We start from the raw sequence: 22,515 nt of genomic DNA on the forward strand, positions 1-22,515 counted from the left end.
CATGGCAGGCAGAGTCTCTGTGTCGTCAAGGACACAGCCAAGCAGGGTGACATGAGCATTTAAACCTAGTGCCAACCATAGAGACCTGGAGGTCTGTACAGACAGGCAGTGACAAGGAAGTCATGTGGCTAATAAAAAGACAGAAGAGAAAGGCAATAAAAACACAGGTTAGATGAGAAGAAACTCTGGGGAAGCAATGGCAGCAAGGTGGGAAGATAAGGTGGTCATGGCTCTTCTTTAGTTCTCTGATCTCTTTGGCTATTGCCTCTGTGTTTGGCTCTGTGTTTCTTATTTGATGGGACTGTTTAGAAATTCATTTACTGGTGGGGAGGTGGGCTTTAATCCCAGCACTCAGGAGGCAGAGGCAGGCGGGTCTCTGTGAGTTCGAGGCCAGCCTGGGCTACAGAGTGAGTTTCAGGAAAGGCACAAAGCTACACAGAGAAACCCTGTCTTAAGAAAGAAAGAAAGAAAGAAAGAAAGAGAGAGAGAGAGAGAGAGAGAGAGAGAGAGAGAGAGAGAGAGAGAGAGAAAGAAAGAAAGAAAGAAAGAAAGAAAGAAAGAAAGAAAGAAAGAAAGAAAGAAAGAAGAAAAAAGAAATTCGTCATCAGGCCAGTGAGACGGCTCAACAGGTAAAGATACTTCCTGCCAAGCCTGGCCACCTGAGTTTGTTTGATCTAGGGGACCCACATGGTGGAAGGAGAGAGCCAACTCTTATAAGGTGTCCTCTAACTTCTGCAAACACACTGTTGCATGTGTACATGCATACGCAGGCACACTTGCACACACAGGCACACATGCACACACATCCACACAAATAAATGTAAAAATGAAACAACATAACAAATGTGTCTTGTTAGTGGGAAGGAGATGACAAAGAAGGGCCAGAGTATCCAAATATAAAAGAGAAACAGTAGGATTCTCAAGAGGTCAGGTCATGAACAAAAGGCAGAAGAGATTCTGAAAAGATTTGCATAAAGGAAAGAGAAGGACCCACTCATGGGTGAGGAGGAAGGGAGATGTGCAGGGCAAGTTTCCCCAAAGTCTGAGCCAGGGAGCATCAACCTTTCTATCAGGGAGACTTGGCACAGTGCTACTACTAAGTCCAAAGGAGTGCTTGAGTCTCCAAAAGGAAGAACTTGGAACCCCTATCAAAGCAGAGGTCTCTCCACCCTCCAGTATGTCTCAAGTCCCTCACCAAGATGATCAGCAGGTCCAGAATGTTCCAGATGCTGCTGAAGTAGTGAAGCCGATGCAGGTGGATTTCCAGGATTTCCTCCACCACATAGTAGAAGATGAAGACACAGAAGATGACTTCACAGCCCACGATGAAGAAGTCCCAGGTACTCACGTAGCGGATCAGCTTAACTGTGCGGATTTGCCAGGACGGGATGGCCCCTCCTGTGGCTGGGAACTCTACCACCAGTCTGTGAGGAAGGGTGAGATGACTAGTGGGGACTGGGCTGGGACAGTTCCTCCTGTTTCCCTGGCTCGTCTCGTACACCACAGGGTACCGGGTCGGGAAAGGTCTCAAGCACATCAGATGGACCAGGAACCATGGACAGAGAGATACAGTGGGCAAAGGGTGCTTACCTCAGAATACAGAAAAGGTTGATGTTGGCATTGTAGATGGAGACGTCGATGAAGACCACCCGAGTGCCCCTGTCTAGCCATAGCCCCTCCTGGAGGCCTTGGAGGGCCTCTGCACTGGCTTGTCGGGATCCCGGAAGGTCCAAGTAGTAGCCACCTCCACTGTAGCTTGTAAGCCTGCCCCAGTGGGAGGAGCCCTCCAGTTCATCCTGTGAATGGTATGTCCACCTACAGAAGAACAAATGCCATCTGTGCAAGGAGGTCAGAACCAGGCCAAACACTCGGCCCCGGAGGCAATTATGAATGCCTGGCTTTACAGTTCCACATGCATTGTGTATCTATATATGCTTACTACACTGTACATGTATATTATACATTGTACATTATATGTGATACATACATAATTTTGTGAGAAACTTATCTTATACTCCTTGTATGTAATGTCACATATAGTGCACCTAATATCACATACAATAAATAGATGCTTCACATAGATCATTTTGTTTGCTACTAACAGTTGTTTGTAGAGAGGGGGAAAAACACTGCCCATATTTTGCAGTAGAGGAAATGGAGACTCAGGGAATCCCAAGATAGCTAGCTATCCAGTGATATCCCTGAAGCTCAATTGTAAGCGTCTCCCTTTTTTCACTAGGTAAAATGCACTATTGGGCCCAGGCTGTGTAGTGTACATGAAGGAAACTCTTGGGCCATAAATCTGGAAATGATTTTCTAGTTCCTGTGGTTCTATAGCTGGCTGATCAACCCCAGGATTCCTTCTTCTAGCCTCCCCCATCCCCATTTCTCTCGTGCTTACTCCTTTCCCATCCTCCCTACCCTCCTCCTCCCCCGTCCTCCCTACCCTCCTCCTCCCCCGTCCTCCCTACCCTCCTCCTTCTCCGTCCTCCCTACCCTCCTCCTTCTCCGTCCTCCCTACCCTCCTCCTTCTCCGTCCTCCCTACCCTCCTCCTTCTCCATCCTCCCTACCCTCCTCCTTATCCATCCTCCCTACCCTCCTCCTTCTCCATCCTCCCTACCCTCCTCCTTCTCCGTCCTCCCTACCCTCCTCCTCCTCCATCCTCCCTACCCTCCTTATCCATCCTCCCTCCTCCTTATCCATCCTCCCTACCCTCCTCCTTTCCCATCCTCCCTACCCTCCTCCTCCCCCGTCCTCCCTACCCTCCTCCTTCTCCGTCCTCCCTACCCTCCTCCTCCCCCGTCCTCCCTACCCTCCTCCTTCTCCGTCCTCCCTACCCTCCTCCTCCCCCGTCCTCCCTACCCTCCTCCTCCCCCGTCCTCCCTACCCTCCTCCTTTCCTCTTTCACCGTCATCCATCTTCCATCCCTTTCTGCTTCCTGCATCAGGTCCCAGGAGTCAAACTTTCTGACCATGACTTGGGGGGCAGCATGAACTTCATTCATGGACCACACACCCTAAGGGACTCTGCCTTCCAGGAAGGGTGGAACTGGCGCCCATGTGTGGGAACAAGGCTGTGTCTTTTCTGCTAATCTGCCTCCTCCACACCTGAACAACACACACCAAAATGCGTGTCCTCAAAGAGTCATTGTTGGGACTTAAGGAGCAGTCTCCAAGTCTCCTAAGATGCCCACCCTTAAGGTTTTTAAGTTCCATAGAAGTTTTTCCCACACCCTGGGCTGATGGCAAGCTCAAAGGGGTGGCCCTGGGCCTTTGGCGGGGTCTCACTCACGCTGTGCCATTGAGAGGCCCAAAAGGGAGCTGATCTTCCTTGTCTGGAGAGTAGACATCGTAGCAGTTCAAAATGTCCTCACGGAAGTCCTCATGAACCACACAGGAGTCGTTGCGCACCCGCAGCTGCCGCAACCTCGGGGCTCCCAGCAGCAGGTTCTCATAGTAGATGAAGGAGTGGGAGGCATGACCCAGGCTCTGATTGTTGTACCACTTTGTCCAGTACAAACTGTCCAGGAGTGGGCCCTGAGCAAACTGGACCAGAACCTGGGTTGGGCCTGGTCCAGCCTCCTCCTAACCCAGTGCATGACATTTGCCCTCAGTCCCTGGCCCTCGACTTGCCTGTTTTTGGACCCTCACAGCTAACCATCTGAACTTGAGTAAAATACAGTTTAAAATATTGAAGTTCAGCTTCCCTTCTGACCCAAACGCTAGTGTTACTCTTGCAAGTCAACTTCCAGTCAACACCCCATCTCTCTCCAACCTCCAGCTGCACTCTGCTCCAAGCTGTTAATTCAGCTTTATTCTTTAATTTTCCCTGGTTTCAGACTGATCTCCCTGGACTCTGGCCTGTGTCTCAGACCATTAAGAAGGAGAGGGAGGGGGAAGGCAGTGTCATACTTACATCCCAGAAGTCTGCCATGCTGCTGATGGTCCGGAAGGAGACCCCAGAGTCTGATGGGGTCTGTAGGAACAGCCCAGACATCACTTTGGTGTAGTAATAGGCACTAGAGCTTGTCATTCCGTAGGTCACTAGAATATAACCCAAGAGACATGTCCTCAAGGTCCATCTCCCCAGAGGAGTCAAACAATCTCACTGCCTTGGGCTCAGATACACACTTCGGTTGGGATCCCACCAGACCTTCCCCCTGGAATTGTCTGGGGAGGGTGATGGTGCCACTAGGGAAGCCAGGGGATGCTTTAGGGAAGAATGTGACTGCAAGGTCACCTGGAAGAGCTGCACTCCACTTGGCAATTCTGTTGACATTGCCATTCTGGAATCACACTTTTCTCCCTACACTCAGATTAACTGCTTAGTTCTTATTTGCCAGAGCCAAAAGATGTCTGTGCTGGAACATATTTCCTGTTATTTGTTCTTGATCTTTGACTCTAGATGCCAGAGTAGGACTCAGGCTAAATATCTTGCAATGGAAAGGAAACCTTCTAAAGTCATTGATTCTACAGCCATAGAACGGGCACCAGCATCTCCTGGAAACAGGGCGCATTGCATTGCAGATCAGAAAAGAGCTGGCCTCTGCTCTGAATAATAGAGCCTCACTCAACGACCCTCATGCCCACAGACCAGCCCTGTGTGCCAAAAATAGAGAACCTTTGCATTTTCTTCTTAAAGGCAGGGTTTAAAATGTATATACCACTAATTTCAGAGGTGTATATAAATATACACCATTAAAAATAATAACTTTATTTTTCAGATCTTGGATCATACTTTTCCTTTACACCCTATTTAGGAAGAGAAGGATTTGGGTGAAATAGAGCTTGTCTAGAGTGATCCCTGGTTACAGGTACACAACAGACATCATAGTTCACTGCGGAAGAAAGAAAAAGAAAGAAGAAAGCATTGGCCCTCTGCATTATCCCATTCCAATCCGTTAATAATGACCAAGCCATGGCTTTCCTCCTAACTTGTCTCTGTGATTACCTTTCCTCAGTACATGGAGGAAGACAGGCAATGTTCTGAGATGGGCTGCTGAGAGCCTTCTCACAGAACTAACAGCCCAGTGGACTCTCCCTGTTGACCTTGCACTAAACTGTTACACCAGTGAGTAGCCAATAGATGATCTCTTTGCTGGACAAACCGTGGAAGAGGGGCTAGTCTATTTTATTATTTTTAATTAGGTGTATCTGTGTGTGCCTGTTGTGGGGGTATATGCAGGTGCCCATGGAACCAAAGAGTTGGATCCCCTGGCATTGGAGCTATAGCTTTTTGTAAGCCACTTGATGTAGATGCTGGGGATCAAACTCTGGTCCTTTGGAAGAGCAATCTCCCTAGACTCCCATGCAAGACTTTTAAAAAAAAAAAAACACCAAAATACAGAGTAAAAATGAAGTGAATCATTCAAACTGTATTTGACCCATGAGCAATATAACACAATAGTTAAAGATAACTTTTATTTAATAGGCTGGAAAAGAATCTGGGGCATTCCTTGGTTTAAAAGAGAACAGTAATTCACTCAAGACTTGGGTGAGATCAGTGAAGATCACTCAGGATCAGACCTTGGCTCACCTAACAGGAATTTCAGTTGGCCAGCAACTTCACACTGTGAGGTCAGTCTCCCTCATGGCCATTCATTCAGAAAACTTAATGGGGAGACTCAGGCTATCTCTGAGTGGTAGAGCACCTGTCTACGACGAACCAGGCCTGGGTTCAATGCCCGACTTCTGCAATACCTTGGAAGGATGCACAGTTTAAAAAATAAACATCAAATCTGGAGGCTGCTGGGATCTGAATCCAAGTGAAGACCAGAAAAGCCCAGAGCTGCTCCAAGGGACAGTGATTTTAGTGGTTGTCCCATTTGCTCCTTCTGTATCTTACCCACAAGCAGCCTGTGATATGTGACGTATAAAAGCTTGCTCAAGAGCTTCGCCGCAGCACTGTGCGGGGCTCGACACGTGTGTTTCTAATAAGTCCCCCTGTGCCGTGGATGCTGTAGGTTCAGGGGCCGCATGTGGAGAGCCGTTGCTGGGACCTGTGGCAGTCAGGTGGCCAGTCACACCTGTCCTTCATGGAGACATTGAGAGGCTAAGATTAGGGATGGAAAGGAATTATACCTCTTTCAGGCAGGCGCTCTTAAAATCACCCTGGAATTTGAAGTTTCCCAGAGGAAAACCACAGAGTTCACTGCCCGCCTGAACCACTAGATGTCACAGCAGGGACACTGGGGCAGAAGAATATTGCAAACAATGTGTTGGCTTTTCTTAGTGTCTGCTTTGCTTCCTATCAGTTTCTACTCGGGTAATGCGGATCCCAAGTTGACTTTCCTGTGAAGAAGCAACTTGTCTACCTGGAACACCGGGCTCAGAGATCTCCGATAAGGACTCCTCATTGTCATCCTTTTCTATCCAAGAAAAGAAATGGCCAGGGTGCTCACTCCTGCCTGTGCACACCAATTCTGGGTGCATCCTGGGTTGTGCACTTGGCATGCTTTTTCATTTCCTGTGACAATGAACTATACGGTGAGTGCTGTGATTTTCCAGCCTTGAGAGAGGTTGCCACTTGCCCCAGGTAAAAAAATTAATAAAGTCAAAATTCAGATGCAAATCTGCCCACCTCCATAGGAAGCTGATTATGAACTGCTCTGAGAGCTGAACTATATTTAAGAGTGAACTCATGAGGCAAAAACCCAGGCTCCGGAAAAGACAGCCCTTCTGAGAGACACTACTCTCTTCTGCTATGAAATGGTCGCTGTCCCTAATACTCCTTCACTCCTGGGAGTGTCAATAAAGGGCTACCTGCTGCTCCACCTGCTCTGGGTAGAGCTGGCTTTCCTTCCTGTTCCTTTGGGATCTGATGAAGGAGTGCATTGTTCTACGTATCTCAAATGGTGACCCTAGACCAGGGAATGGACACACTCAGAATTGGACTTAGACAGCTGAACGCCAGCATGTCGGTTTATGTTACATAGCATCGTTCCAGGCAGGTTTTAGGGACTAGAGAATGATTTCATGCGATGCTGTGGAAAGATCAGAGACCAGGAAAAGGAGTTTTGGTCGAACACCAAGAGTAGATGACATCTTCCTCCTCTCCCTCCTTCCCCTCCTCTTCTTGGCTGTGATGCGTGCTAAATCATATTGCACATTCATGGCCTCAGGCCAAATTCACAGGTGCCCAAGCATAGTTATAAAATGATCACCTTGATTGATGCTTGGTATCCCCACAGGCTTAGTATACATAGTCTAACACGAGGCTTACAAAAACCTGGGAAAGTAGGAATTACCATCTCCATTTCATGCAGATAAACTAAGGTCAAGAATGCTGTTAATAGTGAGTTCCAGGATAGCCAGAGCTACATATAGAGACCCTGTCTCAAGAAACAAAACAAATAACAAAACAAAACAAAATGTAGTTAAATCACTTCTTCAAAGATCACAAAACAAACAAGCAGAACAGACATTCAAACTCATGTCTCCATTACTGCCAAGACCCGGGATTTTATCGCCATTCTTCACTACATAACTGGAGCGCTCTACTGTTCTGACTCTGACTGGGTACTCTGAGTCCTAAAACTCAGGGAGGGGAGATGGATCCAGGAGGAGTTGGAGGAGGCAACAAATGTGGTCAAAACGCATCGCATGAAATTCTCACAAACCTCCTTGAAAGAATCAACCCAAACACCCAGGACAGTGCAAGTTTATAAGGGTCCTCATGAGCAAGCTCCAGCAGCTGAGTCAGAAAGTGAGCTGCAAACTCACAGGTTCATCACCTGAATAGGAGCTTTAGATCAATCAAGACTCAACTTTACTAGTGGGCCCCTGCTGACCAAACTAACTGTGGGTGAACTTCTAGGACAGGCCTACTACTCATCCTGAACATTCCCAGGCTTTTTTAAAAAATGGGTAAATCTAGATCTTTAGAATACAAAAAATTATATATATATATATATACATATATGTACCTATTTACTTTATGAGTATTAAACATGGATTAAGGGAAGCAATTCTAAAAAAAAAGTACCTCTAATTTTTAACATTTTAAGATCAATTTTACAGTCCATATGCTGCATATCAAAATGGCCAACACCAACTCTTCTGAGGTTAACATCTTGTTATTAATTGGAGTACTTTTCTTTTTTATTTCTTTACTCAGCAATGAAAACTATGTAAATTGTGTTTTCTTCCTTCCTTTGACTGCCCAGGAGCCTCAGGCTTTGTTCTCAGCAACAATCTTTATTTATTATACGTTTCCGAGTGCAATTTCTTTCCTCTCTTGTCTTTTCCTAGTTCTTATGTTATGTCCTTTATTATAGTTCTAGTGAGTTATGTTTTATTATGGCTGTGCTTTTTAATGTGCATACACTACCCACCTATGTCCCCTTTAGACATGGGCGGGGCATTAAATGCATTGTTGCTAAAGAAGCCTGAGTGTTGAAATCATTATTAATCACCATCATCGGGAGCTTGGCTAAGAACCTGATTTTATCTGCTCCTGAGCTTGGAGATGTGACAGTCTAGTCCTGTCTTTTGAACTGCTGGGAGACAAGCCCAGCTCAGAGCAACAAGCACAGTGATTTGTGCTTCTTTCCCAGGAACTGCCGCACAGGCCACCAAGTGCTGCAGGATGCCTTTCCTGCCCCTAATTACGACTGAACAGAACACAGGTGTGCCCTTCTAGCCAGCCTCTCCTTGGGCAGGATCAGGATCCATTCCCTGCACTAGCTGATAGTGGCCTTTGGAGAGCTGGGTCACCTCCTGCAGCAAGCTCTTTTATGAACCTATTCTACTCCTGTGTCAGAAATTGGGTGTTTCAGGCTAGTAAGGTGGTTTAGCAGGTTAAAGTGCTTGCTGCAAAAGCCTGATGGTACTGGCCATCTCCTGTGACCAGGCAAGCAGAAGGAGTGGGAAACCAACCCAGCCACATATCCTTTGACCTACAGTCTGTCCTGCCGATGGGATGTGCTGGGGTAAGGGTGGCCTAGAGATTGAGGGAGTGGCCAACCAATGACCAGTCTAGCCTAAAACCCATGCCAGGAGAGTAAGCCCACCCCTGACATTGCCTGGAGCACCAGGACCCAGAGGCTGGATGGCCCAGAGACCTAGGATAGAACCAGACACAACTGGAGAAAAAAAGTCCATGTAATGATTCCTAATGATATTCTGCTATACTCATAGACTGGTGCCTAGCCATCAGAGAGGCTTCACCCAGTAACTGATGGAAACAGATGCAGACCCACAGCCAAACATCAGGCAGAACTTGGGGAATCCTGCAGAAGAGAGGGGAAAGGATTGTAGGAGTCAGAGGGGTCAAGGACACCACAAGAAAACCCACAGAATCAACTAACCTGGGTTCACTGGAGGTCATGGAAACTGAACTGACAACCAGGGAGCTTGCAAGGCCCTCTGCACATATGTTACAGTTGTGTGGTTTGGTCCTCTTGTGGAACTCCTAACAGTGGGAGCAGGGGCCATCTCTGACTCTTTTGCTGGCTTTTAGGATCCTATTCATCATACTGGGTCCCCTTGTCCAGCCTTAATACATGGGGAGGTGCTTAGTCTTATGGCAACTTGATATGCCATGTTTTGTTGATGTCCATGGAAGGCCTGCCCTTTCCTGAACAAAGGTGGATTGGGAAGTGGGGACAGGGGGTGGGGTCGGGGGAGGGATTGTGAGGAAAGGAGGGAGGGGAAACTTTGGATGTAAAATAAATTGAAGGAAGAGGAGGAAAGGGAAGGGAAGGGAAGGGAGGAAGGAAGGGAGGAAGGGAGGGATGGAGGGAGGAAGGGAGGGAGGGAGGGAGGGAGGGAGGGAGGAAGGGAGGGAGGGAGGGAGGGGGAAGGAAGGAAGGAAGAAAGCACTTTTCCACATTACCCCCCCCCACACACACACACAAGTCCAATGGTGAGAGCTCAACCCCCTGAAGTCAGGCAGAAGGAGAGAACTCAACCCCTGAAGGTTGTCTTCTGATCCTCACATGTACACTTGGCACATGTGCACCCACAAAACACACACACACACACACACACACACACACACACACACACACACACTAATAGTAATAATGTTTAAGAATAAAAAGAAAATGTTTAAAATAAAAAGAAAATGGATAGTTTGTTTTTTCTAACTTTATCATTTAAAAAAAAATTCAAATAAATAAAAAATGACACACCAAAATTGACCAGACCCGGAGTTGATACAACCCAAGCAATGTCTATACAGTTAGAGTAGGCATTAGGAATGGAAGCTGTGAAACTTCACAATGCATTTTACACTTTCAATATCAAATGCGCTTTATGCACTATCCACCACCAAAACGAAACAAAACAAAAATCAGTGACAGGATTGGAATGTCCTCCTCTCTTTCACAGTGCATGGCAATTTATCCCGAAATAAAAGGCAAAGCTATGGGCACTTCATTTTTGACAAAGGGGGCAAAGACACACCTTGGAAAAAATTATGCAACAAATGGGGGGGGGGCAAACTTGATTCCTACCTACAGAGGAATGAAATTAGATTTATACTTTTCACCTTGTACAAAAAAATCAATCCATGGGGTTAGGGATTTAGCTCAGTGGTAGAGCGCTCGCCTAGCAAGTGCAAGACCCTGGATTCGATCCTCAGCTCCAAAAAAAAAAAAAAAGAAAGAAAGAAAAGAAAAAAATCAATCCAAAGACATCAAAGACTTTAATTTAAAACCAGAAACACTGAAACTTTCATAGAAAACACAGTGGTATCCTTCAAGACATTGGGTTGGCAAAACTATTTTCTGAACAAATGACCCCATATGACTCTGTGTGGTTATGAAGCTTGCTTTTTTAAAACATTCTTTAAAATCATTTTTAGCTATGTGTATGTATGTGTTGCAGGGGGAGGGGACAGGTATGTGCATGTGTGTGCATTCTGCCTGTGGAGGTCGGAGGTGTGGGACCCCCACACACCCAGAGCTGGAGTTAAAAGTGGCTGTAAGTCACTTCAGGTGAATATTAAGAATCGAAATCAGATCTGATAGGAGAGGAACACACGTTCTGCCATCTCTCCAGATCCCTGCAAACGTCTAAACTAGAACACCAACAGCCCAGAAAGTAATCACAAATCTCAACAGATGGGATTACATGAAAAGAAAAGGATTCTGTACAACCAAGGGAACAATCAGTGGAGCTAACAGACAGCCCCCAGAGTCGGGGACATCTTTCCCAGCCCCACTTCAGACAAGGGACTAATTCCAGCATTTACAAAGAATTGCAGAAATTAAATAGCAAGGAAATAAAACATTTTCAGACCCAAAAGCCCATTGTTCTTTGCTAATAAGCTGAGAAGAACGGTGGGTTTCAGAGCTTCTCCTGCCGCCTGGGGGTCTCTTCCATCCCCATCCTCACAGCCATCCCGTGTAGACAGCCTCCACTGCACCACCATTCTCTGGTGGCTGGTTGACAGGCCTATACATCTCTCAGCACCTCTGAAGGCTTCTTCGTGAGTCCCTCTGGGTACTTGGCTTGCTGAGAAGTTTTCTGGAAAGTCTGGCTATTTCTTGGCAAATTGGACTCATTGTGGCCTTTATCAAATTCGTAATTAGGGTTGGGGAGAGACAAGGGCAACCAGTTTTGAGTTTCTGCTTTCTTGGAGGACTAGCATCCAATGTCAAGAGTTTACCTTTTCTTATGCCTTCCCTACAGCCTCCGATAATACTTTCACAATTCCTTCGCTAATCAGCGTGACATCATGTCACAGTGGGGAAAAAAAAAAAAAACTTTCACCAGTTTTTCCAGTGACTTTGATCTTGGGAGGTTTATTTTGGGCAGTACCCTGATTTCTCCATTTACATTTACCATTGTTGCCCCTGGTGCCAAGCTACAAGGTTTCTTCTCATGTTAATCTAGTACAGACTGGCAGTTACTTCTAAATGCCTTTCCCACTGCTCTTCATAATATAATGTTATGTGGGTTTCATTTCTGTCCAACCAAATGCTACATTACAAAGCTTTCATTGTATCTAAGTATGATAAACATTAATTAAGTTCTAGGCAGCAGGATGGGAGTGGAGGCACAGACTTCCACTTACAACTTCTGTTTCATGTCACAGAAGTGAAGGACATGCCTTGCTCTCTAGTTTCCTACTTCCTGTAAGCTGGTGTATATGGCAAAGGTCTAGCATATTCCTAGCCTGCAGCTTTGGGGGTTAATACTTCATCCTCCAATAAATAATATAGCCAGGGAGAGAGCCCACTGTCAGAATAAAGAAGCAAGCAGATGGTAGTGACTTTGAGACTACCTGACAACTGTTCCTCAGACTTCAATGGAGTCTCTGAGACCTGCAAGATTCCCAGGTCTCCCCCAGCTACTTTGTCCCCATCTTGTCATGGTTCAGGATCAGTCTTCCACCATAGCACCCATCACAATGGATGTCACTGTTGATTACCCGTCAGAGTCCCTTGTTCCTCAAAGGCAAATGTGTCCGGTATATTTCAAGCCCTTAACAGCCATCCCAGGGTCTCGTACATAATAAAACTTCATAAATGTTTGAATGAATGAGTGTGTGAATGGCCAGGATCTCATTCTTGACTCATCCATTTTCCCCTCCAGACTACAAAGTAATCACATTTGAGAGGCTGGGGATGTAGCTTGGTGGCAGAGCATATGCTAAGCAAGCATAAGGCCCTGGGTTTAATCCCTAGCATTAAAAAAAGGTGAGCCAGGCAGTGATGGCTCACACCTTTAATCCCAGCACTCGAGAGGCAGAGCCAGGTGGATCTCTGTGAGTTCGAGGCCAGCCTGGTCTACAGAGGGAGATCCAGGACAGGCACCAAAACTACACAGAGAAACTCTGTCTCGAAAACAAATAAACAAACAAACAAAAAACAAACAAAGATGATAAACACAATGCATGTAAACATAAATAACATTTGTACTTATAACTACTATATTTTCTAAAAAGAAAAACCAATTGTTTTTTACTGAAAAATACAACATTGCATTAGAATTTACATGTCCCTGAGTGCTCAGCTTAGTAGATTACTCAATTATCATATCAGCATTAGTAGTCAATGTGTCACAATCTGTTGCTTTGGCTGAGGAGGAAGAAAATATGACCTTACACAATTATGTCATTGGGTAAGAGAAGCCCTTACACTCTCCCTGCAAGGGTCACAGGAAGCCCCAGGATCCTCTAAGCACACCTTCAAGAACCGTTGCTCTATCCCTTATTTCTGGGGCCAGAACCTCCACCCAGGCCTGAGATGTCACCCAAGCCTGACAGCTACCACCACCACCCAGAACACAGTTTGCTATTAGAACTCCTCACCTGTGTACGTTGTTTCATAGTCTCAAAGATCTTTCTGCAGACTGCCTCCCAAGAGCCTGCCATTCACACTGATGACTCATCTTACCAATTGCTAGAATTCAGCCAAGACTGTGGCTAAGGCCAAGATACCTTTCTCCCCCTGGCTTTCCAGCTGCCAGCAAGCTCCAGACCAAGACCATGCTGCCATGACTCCCTAGATGCCCAGATTTCTCTTTTTCTGGAGTTGGGTTGCCAGACACTCAATACCAAAGGATGCCTGTCTTCATTAGGGTTTCTGTTGCTGTGATGAAATGCAGTGACCAAAGCACCTTTGGGAGGAAAGGGTTTGTTTCCTTCTACAGGAAGAAGTCCATCCTCCAGGGAAGTCAGAGCAGGAAGTGAAGGCAGAAATGGAAGGAGGAGCTTATGTAAAGGCCATGGAGGGATGCTGCTTACTGGCTTGCTTCTCATGGCTTGCTTAGCCTGCTTTCTTATAGCACCCAGGACCACCACCCAGAGACGGCGCACCCTACAGTGAGTTGGGTATTTCTATATTCATCATCAACTCAAAAAGCGAACCACGGTTTTTCTCACAGGCCAGTCTAATTGGGGCATTTTCTCAGTTGAGGTTCCTGCTTCCCAAACAACTCTGGATTGTGTCAGGCTGACAGAAAATTGTCAGCAGACCACCTAGCACCCTGCCGATGCTGACATGCTCCCCTTTTATCCCTTTCTCTGCTGCCTGCTGCAGAATCAGAGACAGCCTGGCTGCAAACTTCTCCGAGATCTATAAAAGGCTATCCATACTCTGTCTCATCGGCCTGAAATCATCAGTCCCTGCCGTGACGTCCATTTATGGCACTGAGGCCTGAACTCTCCTCAGAGCCTCCACCATGCAGCAGTCTGTCTGTCTGTTCATAGTGTTAATAACTCTTCTAATAAACCTCTTTGGTTTTTTTCTATTTTTTGAGAATTTATTTATTTTTATTTTATGTGTACGAATGTTTTGTCTACACGTATGCCTAAGCACCACATGCATTCAGCGTGCTCGGAGGCCAGAAGAGAGCATCAGATACCCTGGAACTAGAGTTACAGGCAGGTGTGAGCTGCATAATGGGGGAGCTGGGCATTGAACCTGGGTCCTCTGGAAGAGCAGCCAGTGCCCTTAACCACTGATCCATCTCTTCAGACCTAATAAACCTTTTTCTTTTTACTCCAAAAGATAGCCTGCCTCAGTGTCCCTCTTGAACGAGCGAAGTTCTCTGTGAGTTGTGTTGTTTCCATGCTTTGCTTAGCAGAGCAAGCCCTCAGATTAGTGCCAGCTGATACCAGCAACCTCTTTTCTTTCTGGCCTCTTCTACCAGCGGGGCCAGAGCCGGATCTCACCTACAGCAAGCCAGACTGGAGATTTCAGTACCTGCCTGACTTGCACCTTAATGTGGAATGGCAGCTGATATTCCTCGAGAGCCTGAGACAGACACTAAGCATCTTCTTTGTTTTCTACCAACTTCAGATAAGCAGATATCAGCCTCTCTTGAGCAGGAGATCAAGGCTCAAAGAGATTTAAGCATCCTAAGCTTAAACCTAAGCTTAAATCCTAAGCCTGGCTAATAACTGTTGGCACCGTTACTTAACTCAGGTGGCCTTATCAGGCTGTCATAGCAGCCACACAGGGGCTCACCCTCAGACTCTGGTTGGGTCTCCCCCATATATTCTACTTCTTTCATCATCAATTCTAGAAAGGTACAGTTAAGAAAGACAGTTTTTCCTAATGTCCTGATGATGCAAGATTCTGCCTGAAACTTGATTTCCACTGAAAGATAGCAGAGTGGTGGATTGGTGAGATGGCTCAGCAGATAAAGGTGATTGCTGCTAAGCCGGACAACCTGAGTTTGGTCCCTAGAACCCATGTGGTGGAAGGAGAGAACTGACTCTGGCAGGTTGTCCTCTTATCCCCACAGGTGCCCCCAAATAAGTAGATGGATGGATGGATGGATGGATGGATAGATAGATAGATGGATAGATAGAGATGGATGGATGGATGGATGGATGGATGGATGGATAGGTAGGTAGGTAGATAGATAGATAGATAGATAGATAGATAGATAGATATGGATGGATAGATAGATAGATGATAGACAGACAGACAGACAGACAGACAGATAGATAGATAGATAGATTTTTTTAAAGGTGGAATGAGGCGAAGCAGGCACACTTCTCTACAGCCAACAGTGACAAGGGGCAATCAATCCACATTTATTGAAGAGTAGACAGGAGTCATGAAAGGCTGAGGTCTCTATACAACTCCCCTACTCCATGGTGACCAGATCCAGCCTAGGTCATGGCTCAGAGACTTTCCTATATAAGGACAGTCCCAGGTGCACCTTTGAGATAACAAAAATGTTTCCTAAAACAAACAGCTATTGTTTCTAACAAAGACCTTCAGTGTTTCCTCCATCAACAAAAGGCCACAGCCACCCTTCCAAGAAGACAAAGGGCTGGAAGAGCTTTCATAAATATCATGATGGGAGGCAGGGAGTCTGAGGAGGGGCAGGACCATCATTCACTGCCCTGCACGTCTCTGCTGGACAATACTTATGACAGGATGGACTCTACTAATATGAGCCTTTCTGAACAGCAGGTCATTCCTGCACTATTCATAATGACAAGAATGACATTTTCCTCATCTTCTGGCATGGAAATAATGATATCTATCCCTTACAGAATCGCTGCCATGGTCAAGTGAGGTCATAGTGTGAATGCTCTTTGTGGGGTTTCAGGGCCACATGATGACAGTTGAGGAGACTGATGGCTCCCCGATGCTGCCTGATTAAAGAAGATAGCTCTGTGTTAGCCCAATGAGTCACCAGACAGTCAAGCTGCTAGAACAAAATGTAAGGGAGAGAACACTGGGTCAGCATGGCTGTCTGCAACCGTTAGATCCCGGGGCTCATCCCAGGCCAATTGCTGTGCAGGTAATGTCCAACTTCAGTGCATTCTAAAATGAAGGCCCTAGTAGGTGATTCCTACCACGGGTCTAACAATTCTTCCTTCCTAAAATCCCCCTCTCCTCCCAGCAAAGTCTGTCCTAGGCAATTTATACAAAATGGGTATGAATCACAAAGTAGACATAAGAAAACTATCTCCACTATGAATCAAAGACAAGAAAATTAAGGCAGATGGTTGTATCATTTTATACCTACTTAATACTAAAAATTGTGAATGAGAACATCCAGTTTTGATGAAGTCTTACACTGGTATGATCTTATAGCCAGAGTGCTGTAATAAATACATGCAATGCTTAACAGAGGCCAACAGCAGCACATAACGCCAAGAAGATATTCCCATCTTTGGGCTTAATCTCCTCAGAAATGCCCAAGGAACAAATTTAACAAAAGCAAGAGAAGGCAACAGGTATGGACATACTTACCCACAATAAATACTCAAGTAATAAGAGAAAATTTAAATTAACTGTGATGCAACTGTGATCATAAAATTAAACTATATCAACTACTCAGAAATTCAGAAAGAGAGTATTGCTGATGTAATTATATATGAACTTGTATAATGTGTGTGTCTACAAATAAATGTTGGTAGTACAAAAAAAATTAATGCCTTTGGACTGGGCAGAAGTGAATTATAAATAAAAATGTTCTTTGGAGACTTTACCTCATGTCTAAGTGTAGCTATAGAAGAAAGAAATGTAGATAGCAACATCCTCTTAAGATTTTACTTCTGCTTGGGTAGGGAAGGGAGTGGATGGACTGGATGACCATGGGAAATTGCTTCGTCATGAGAAATGACACTTCTAATCACTGAGCTAGGATATGGACTGGTGTCAATAAAGTAACATTTACATGACATTGTATTCATTGTACTCGTTCAAAATCTCATGCTAGGAGAAGGCCCAATGGCTGCTGAACTGGCTTCCTGCTTCCTCCTCTTACTTCCTGTCCCCAGGGAAGCTCTTCAACACATTGAAACTTTTCCTTGTTTGTGAAATGGAAGTAAAAATTGATCTAGTTTTGCAGAAACCTTGGGAGCAGTTGGTGACAGTGTATGTAGCTCCAGAGACTGATCAGTAAAGCCCTGCTATTTCTGATCTCACCAGTGGTAGTGGTAAACTGAGACCTTCTGGAGAAATTGCTAACTTAAAGGTCTGGAGTCTCTAGAAGGATCCTCAAATGGTGGAACTGAATACAATATTTAAGGCATTTCCATATGTATTATTTCTTCATTTTTATTTTATGTGAAGTATTTTGCCGACAAGTATATAAATGCAGCATGTGCATGATGGTCTGTGGAGGCCTGAAAAGGAAATCAGATCCCCTGGACTGGAGTTACAGACATGGAACAGACACGGTACCATGTGGGTACCGGGAAACAAACCTGGTCCTCTTCAATGGCTGCCAGGTTCTTAATGCTGGATCATCTCTCCAGTTCCCTTCTTTATTTTTAAAATAATAGATAGTACTTGCATGAGAATATGCGGCAAGGTAATGTTTCATTACGTATCTATGCTGTGTATGCTGACCAATGAAGACAAATCAGAACAGCCATTAACTCTAATACTCATCATTTTTTGTTGTTAAAAATGTTTAAACCTCTTCTTTTTTAGTTATTTAGAAGTTTATAGTGCTTTCCAATTAAGTGTAAAGGTTATTTTTGTTGGACTACTCACTATGTAGTCCAGGCTAGCCTCAAACTCAAGTGATCTGCCTTCCTCTGCCTCTCAAATGCTGGAATTAAAGGCGTGTACCAATCAATATTCCTGTCCTAATGAAGTTACCTTCTAAATTGTTTTTAAAAGTAAGGACCAGGTGTATCGATCATCAATGGTGAATTTGTCTGGCATGGATGAGGTCCTGGGCTCAGTACTCAGTAATGTAAAACAGCAACACAAAAATCTGAGCAGAGTTCCCAGGCTTATCTTCCCAGTACTCAGGAGAGAAAGGAAGGATGGAGTGTTCTGGGCTAACCTGGGCTGCCTGTCTTCACAAACAAACATCAGCAAATGGTAGGTTTTCATTTTGTCTTGTGTTTTTGTTTGTTTTGAGACAGGGTCTCCCTGTGTAGTTCCAGCTTTCCCAGAACTCCATATATAGAATAGGCTGACCTCAAATTCACAGATATCCTCCCGAGTACTGGGGTTAAACGTGTATGCCACCACGCCCAGCCTGATTTTATTTTTGTTTTCAAAAACAGTTTTAAGTTCACTGTGAAACTGAATAAAAGGCATAGTTCCCCATACTCCTCCGGCTCCATGTAAACACAGCCATTCCTGTATGAAAATCCTAACCAGAGAAAGATACCCTGGTTAGACAATGGTCCGGACACTGTAACTGAGCATGGAGACTACCTTTAAAACCCTTTCTTTATCTCTCTCTGCCTTCAATCTCGGGCAACCATTGCCAGCTCTTCATCTCTTCCAGAATACTATGCAGCTGGAATCATGCATCACATAACGTTTCCACACTTACTCCTTTCTTTAAGGATTTTTGTTTTTATTTATTTTTAAAACCAGGCAGCGGGGGAGGGGGGGAGGGGGGCATGTAAAAGTGTTGTAATTCCACTAGAGAATACAAAGATAAATTACTTTCAGAGACTAAGTGATATTCCCCATGCCTGATCTCCCCAGAAGTAATCTTGTTATAATGTATGGAAAGGCAGGCACGTGAAAAGGAAGCTGAGATGAATTTCGTGAGAAGACTCAGAACATCAGGGTCTGAAGTGGGAGAGCAAGGCTGAAGGTCTAAAGAAGCAGAAGAAATGTATCATAGCCCCAGGCAGCCGTGAGGGTAAGGGTAGGCCAAGGGAGAGGCAAGAGAAGCAGTCCCTTCAGTTTAGAAAAAACGAATATGTTTTCAGGGGGCTGTTTGTGGGAGCTCCATATCAGGCGGACCCTGTGAGGATAAGAGTCATAATTCAAGTCTGTCTTGTGTTTGGGTAGGAGGGGGTAGGGCACACTGGAAGCTGCATGCAGGAGGGAGAGAACTCAGCTCTGTGAGAGCTGCCACGTTGTAACATGCCTGCTTACCACAGAAGTAATGATGCCACAGGGCACTGTGCACATCAGATGCCCCTTGGTACATTTCTTCAGGTAAGGGCATCAGACTGATCAGGGCTGAGATTAGGTAACACATGGTGAACACTCTGAAACTGTTGTCACAGCATGGTGGCCACATAATCCTGTTGGATCAGGTAGATAGAGGTAAGGATACTGAGGCTCAGAGAAGTTGAGCAACTAGTTCAAGGTCTCCCAGATGAGCCTAAATCTGCAAATTCAGAGCCAAGACTTCAGTCTCTACATAAGCCCCCCCTGGTCACTATGTGGCAATGAATCCATCCTTTCAGGAGAAAAAGGAAATTCCTAAGCTTGAAGAACAGGCTGCCTAAGAACAAATATGACACTACACATTCATTCCCACACTTAGAGGCTGCCACTTTGGAAAGGACAAAGAGGTATATAGTGCAAAAGAAGAAAGATCTAGAAATGAGGTTAACTTCTGGAGCAGAAAGTCACATATATGCCAATATCTGGCACAGAGAAGGGGGTTCCAGAAATAGAAGAAAGCAGAGCTGTCCACGGTAGAATTAGCTTCCTGTGAGACAAAGAAAGCCTTGCAGGTATCCCCAGGGTGGGACTGGTGGGGTGCCAGACAGAACCCTATGGAAGGGGTCATGATGAAGTGATACTGAATCATCTGTGTCTTTGGCCTGCACACCGTCTGAATCATCCTGTAGGATTCTCCAATAGACAGTGATCTCTAGTCTCTAAGATTCTCCAATAGGAAATGAGCTTGGTTCAGGATACCCAGACCATTGGCCCACATCAGAACAGTGAGCTCATAACAGACAGATGGGTGGGGCTCAAGCTTCCACCCTTTCCAGCCCCATACCCAGGAATCAGGATGGTTCACTGTGATTCTGGAGAGCTGGAAAACTGCTAACCCTATTCAAAGCTTGTGTGGCTTGATGACAGTTATTTGCAGAGAAAGGCTTTCTTTGTGAGCTTTGGCAGCTGTCACAAGGAGGGAGGAACCTCCTGCCCTGACAGATGGTGACTGCAGAAAACACATCAACAGATCAGTCTCTGGTAGTCATGTGCTCAAAGGGCTTGAGTGGAGCCCACAGCCCTTGTCCCATCTCCTCTGCCTCACATCACACTGCTTGCTGTAGGAGGGAAATGTTCCGAGCATCACAAGGTAGGCCCAAGCAAGTGAACCTACTTAACCACTGAAGGAATGCACAACTATTGGTAGCTGGCACAGATGACAGTTCCCATCAACACCCGCATTATCAGACCTTCAGTCTCTTGCCTGTGATTTGTACATCCTGGAAAGCAGAGAGCCAGCGAGAGGGCAGATGCCAACTGGTTAAGGAGGTGCTGCTGTTGGGGGAGTGCACGCTGCAGCGTTGGTCAGCATGCAGAACACTGCTGCACCAGGCAGACAACACCCGCTGTGCAACTCCTGAATGAACGCAGAAGCGATTTCCTCACCCATAGGCCTGTGCACTCCAGCATTTTCGTCTTGCATATTCCTTGATGCCATCTTTCCACAGTCTACATTTATGGTCTTTTTGCTCCCTTCTCTAAACCTGGACACCAAGGTTCCCAGCTAGTGTCCCACAGACACTGTCCCAGCTGCTGTGTGGAGCAGGCTTTCCCACAGGGCACTGCCACACCACTGAACCCCGTCTCACTTCTCAGGAACCCTCTACGACCTAAATCATTTTTTCCTGCCCATAGAGAAACATGGATCAGATGTTATACAATAACCAATCACACAAAACCCACGAAACCCACTAAACATTTCCACTTGCCAACACACCGTGGCTGTTGTTGGCTGTTGGCTCAGTATTAGGTACTTGAACTTGACAATTGGATTACCCAGTAATTTGGGGAGAAATGTCCTTCCATTAACAACCTGTCCACCATCTAGGTTTCCTCCACTGAACTCAGTGTGAGAAGCCATAGGAGTTGTATATTGGTGTGTACACAAAATTCCCAAGATCTACACACCTCACACAGATGTTCAAGCATTACCTGCATACTTGTGTACAGACATGCCACACATGTGTGTGTCTCACAGGCAGTGGCTACTCACACAGACAGACATCCACGAGGAACACGATGTACACCACAAGCTCCCTCAGTGTGGTCTTGACATAGAGTTCTCTGTTCTCGGCTGTATTCTCAGTCAGGGTTGTTCCCCAGAGTCCTAAGGGCATGGAAAGATGCTCAGAGTCCCCGACAGCACCTCTTTCCAGTTATCCATCCCTACCTGTCCCTAGACCTCACCCCATCTCCACTCATCCCTTCCCTGCCCATCCTATGACCCCTGGGACCTGGTTACTCCACCCACACCCCTGCTTACCCTCCTTCAAAGTCCCTCTGGGAGCCAGGGTGAGGATGCTGGATCAGAGTGAAGGCGTGAAATTGGTGGGCCTCCTCACCTCAGTCCTCCATGTACCACACCACCCACAGCCTCTGGGTCCCCAAGTGATGACTGTGCCGAGTGACGTTTCTGGTAGACCAGGAGCCTGGTCTCTGTGTCCTGGGGCAAGCAACTCTGACACCAGCAATTTGCAGACACCAAGAATTCTTCTTTGGGTCATTTTTGTTCCCCCATCAAACCTTGAGGTGGTCCCTCTTCTGACTCTAACACCCCAGGAGAACCTCTCCTCATGCCCAGTACCTCTAATGCTGTGACAGATGTGGGAGCAGCAGCTGGACATCAGGGCTCTCTGGGGTCTGTCTTCAGGCTTCTTGGGTTGAGGCTGGGGGAGTGCCCCACTGGAGACAGTGCAGATCCTCGGGGTCCCATTCGGGGAAGGGGGGCTGCTGTAGGCAGGATTGTCCCAGGCTCTGCTCCCCTGTGTTTGCAGCTCCTGATCCTTGAGACATTGCATAATATTCATGGAAGGAGGCGGGGACCTAGTACACAGGTGCCCGCTCTCACAGGAAACACAGGGACAAAGGCCCAGCCTGACTCTGGCAGCAGAGGGCCCAGGGGATGGTGTCTAGGAGCAGCTGTTCTGTTCAGCCTCTCCTCTGCCTCCTGTCTGGGTGAGGGAGCTGAGCTCACCTAGGGGAGGGAGTAGGGATAGACGTGGGGCGGGATGGCAATCAATCCTGCTGTCTCTCTCTCTCTCTCTCTATCTCTCTCTCTCTCTCTCCAGGGCACAAAACAAGGAGCTGTTAGGGAGCTGGAATTGAGATTTAAAGAGAAAGGGGAGTGTGGAAGGAGGGAGGGAGAGAGACAGAGGGAGTG

The 22,515-nt window shown here is 46.1% G+C and overlaps 1 protein-coding gene across 1 annotated transcript in view; it reads right to left on the reverse strand.

Moving 5' to 3' along the window:
• Positions 1–22,198, reverse strand: part of Pkd2l1 (polycystin 2 like 1, transient receptor potential cation channel) — a 28,667-nt gene extending 6,469 nt beyond the window's left edge. The window contains exons 1-6 of the mRNA XM_036201153.1: positions 21,940–22,198; positions 21,349–21,462; positions 3,917–4,044; positions 3,293–3,546; positions 1,591–1,815; positions 1,196–1,424 (exon numbers count right to left, since the gene is read on the reverse strand). Coding sequence (XP_036057046.1) covers positions 1,196–1,424; positions 1,591–1,815; positions 3,293–3,546; positions 3,917–4,044; positions 21,349–21,462; positions 21,940–22,162 — 1,173 coding nt within the window. The 5' untranslated portion in view covers positions 22,163–22,198. The remainder of the gene's footprint in view (positions 1–1,195; positions 1,425–1,590; positions 1,816–3,292; positions 3,547–3,916; positions 4,045–21,348; positions 21,463–21,939) is intronic.
• Between the last annotated feature and the right edge of the window lie 317 nt (positions 22,199–22,515).

The sequence above is a fragment of the Onychomys torridus genome, chromosome 1 (genome assembly GCF_903995425.1).
Source record: "Onychomys torridus chromosome 1, mOncTor1.1, whole genome shotgun sequence".
Classification (NCBI taxonomy): Eukaryota; Metazoa; Chordata; class Mammalia; order Rodentia; family Cricetidae; genus Onychomys; species Onychomys torridus.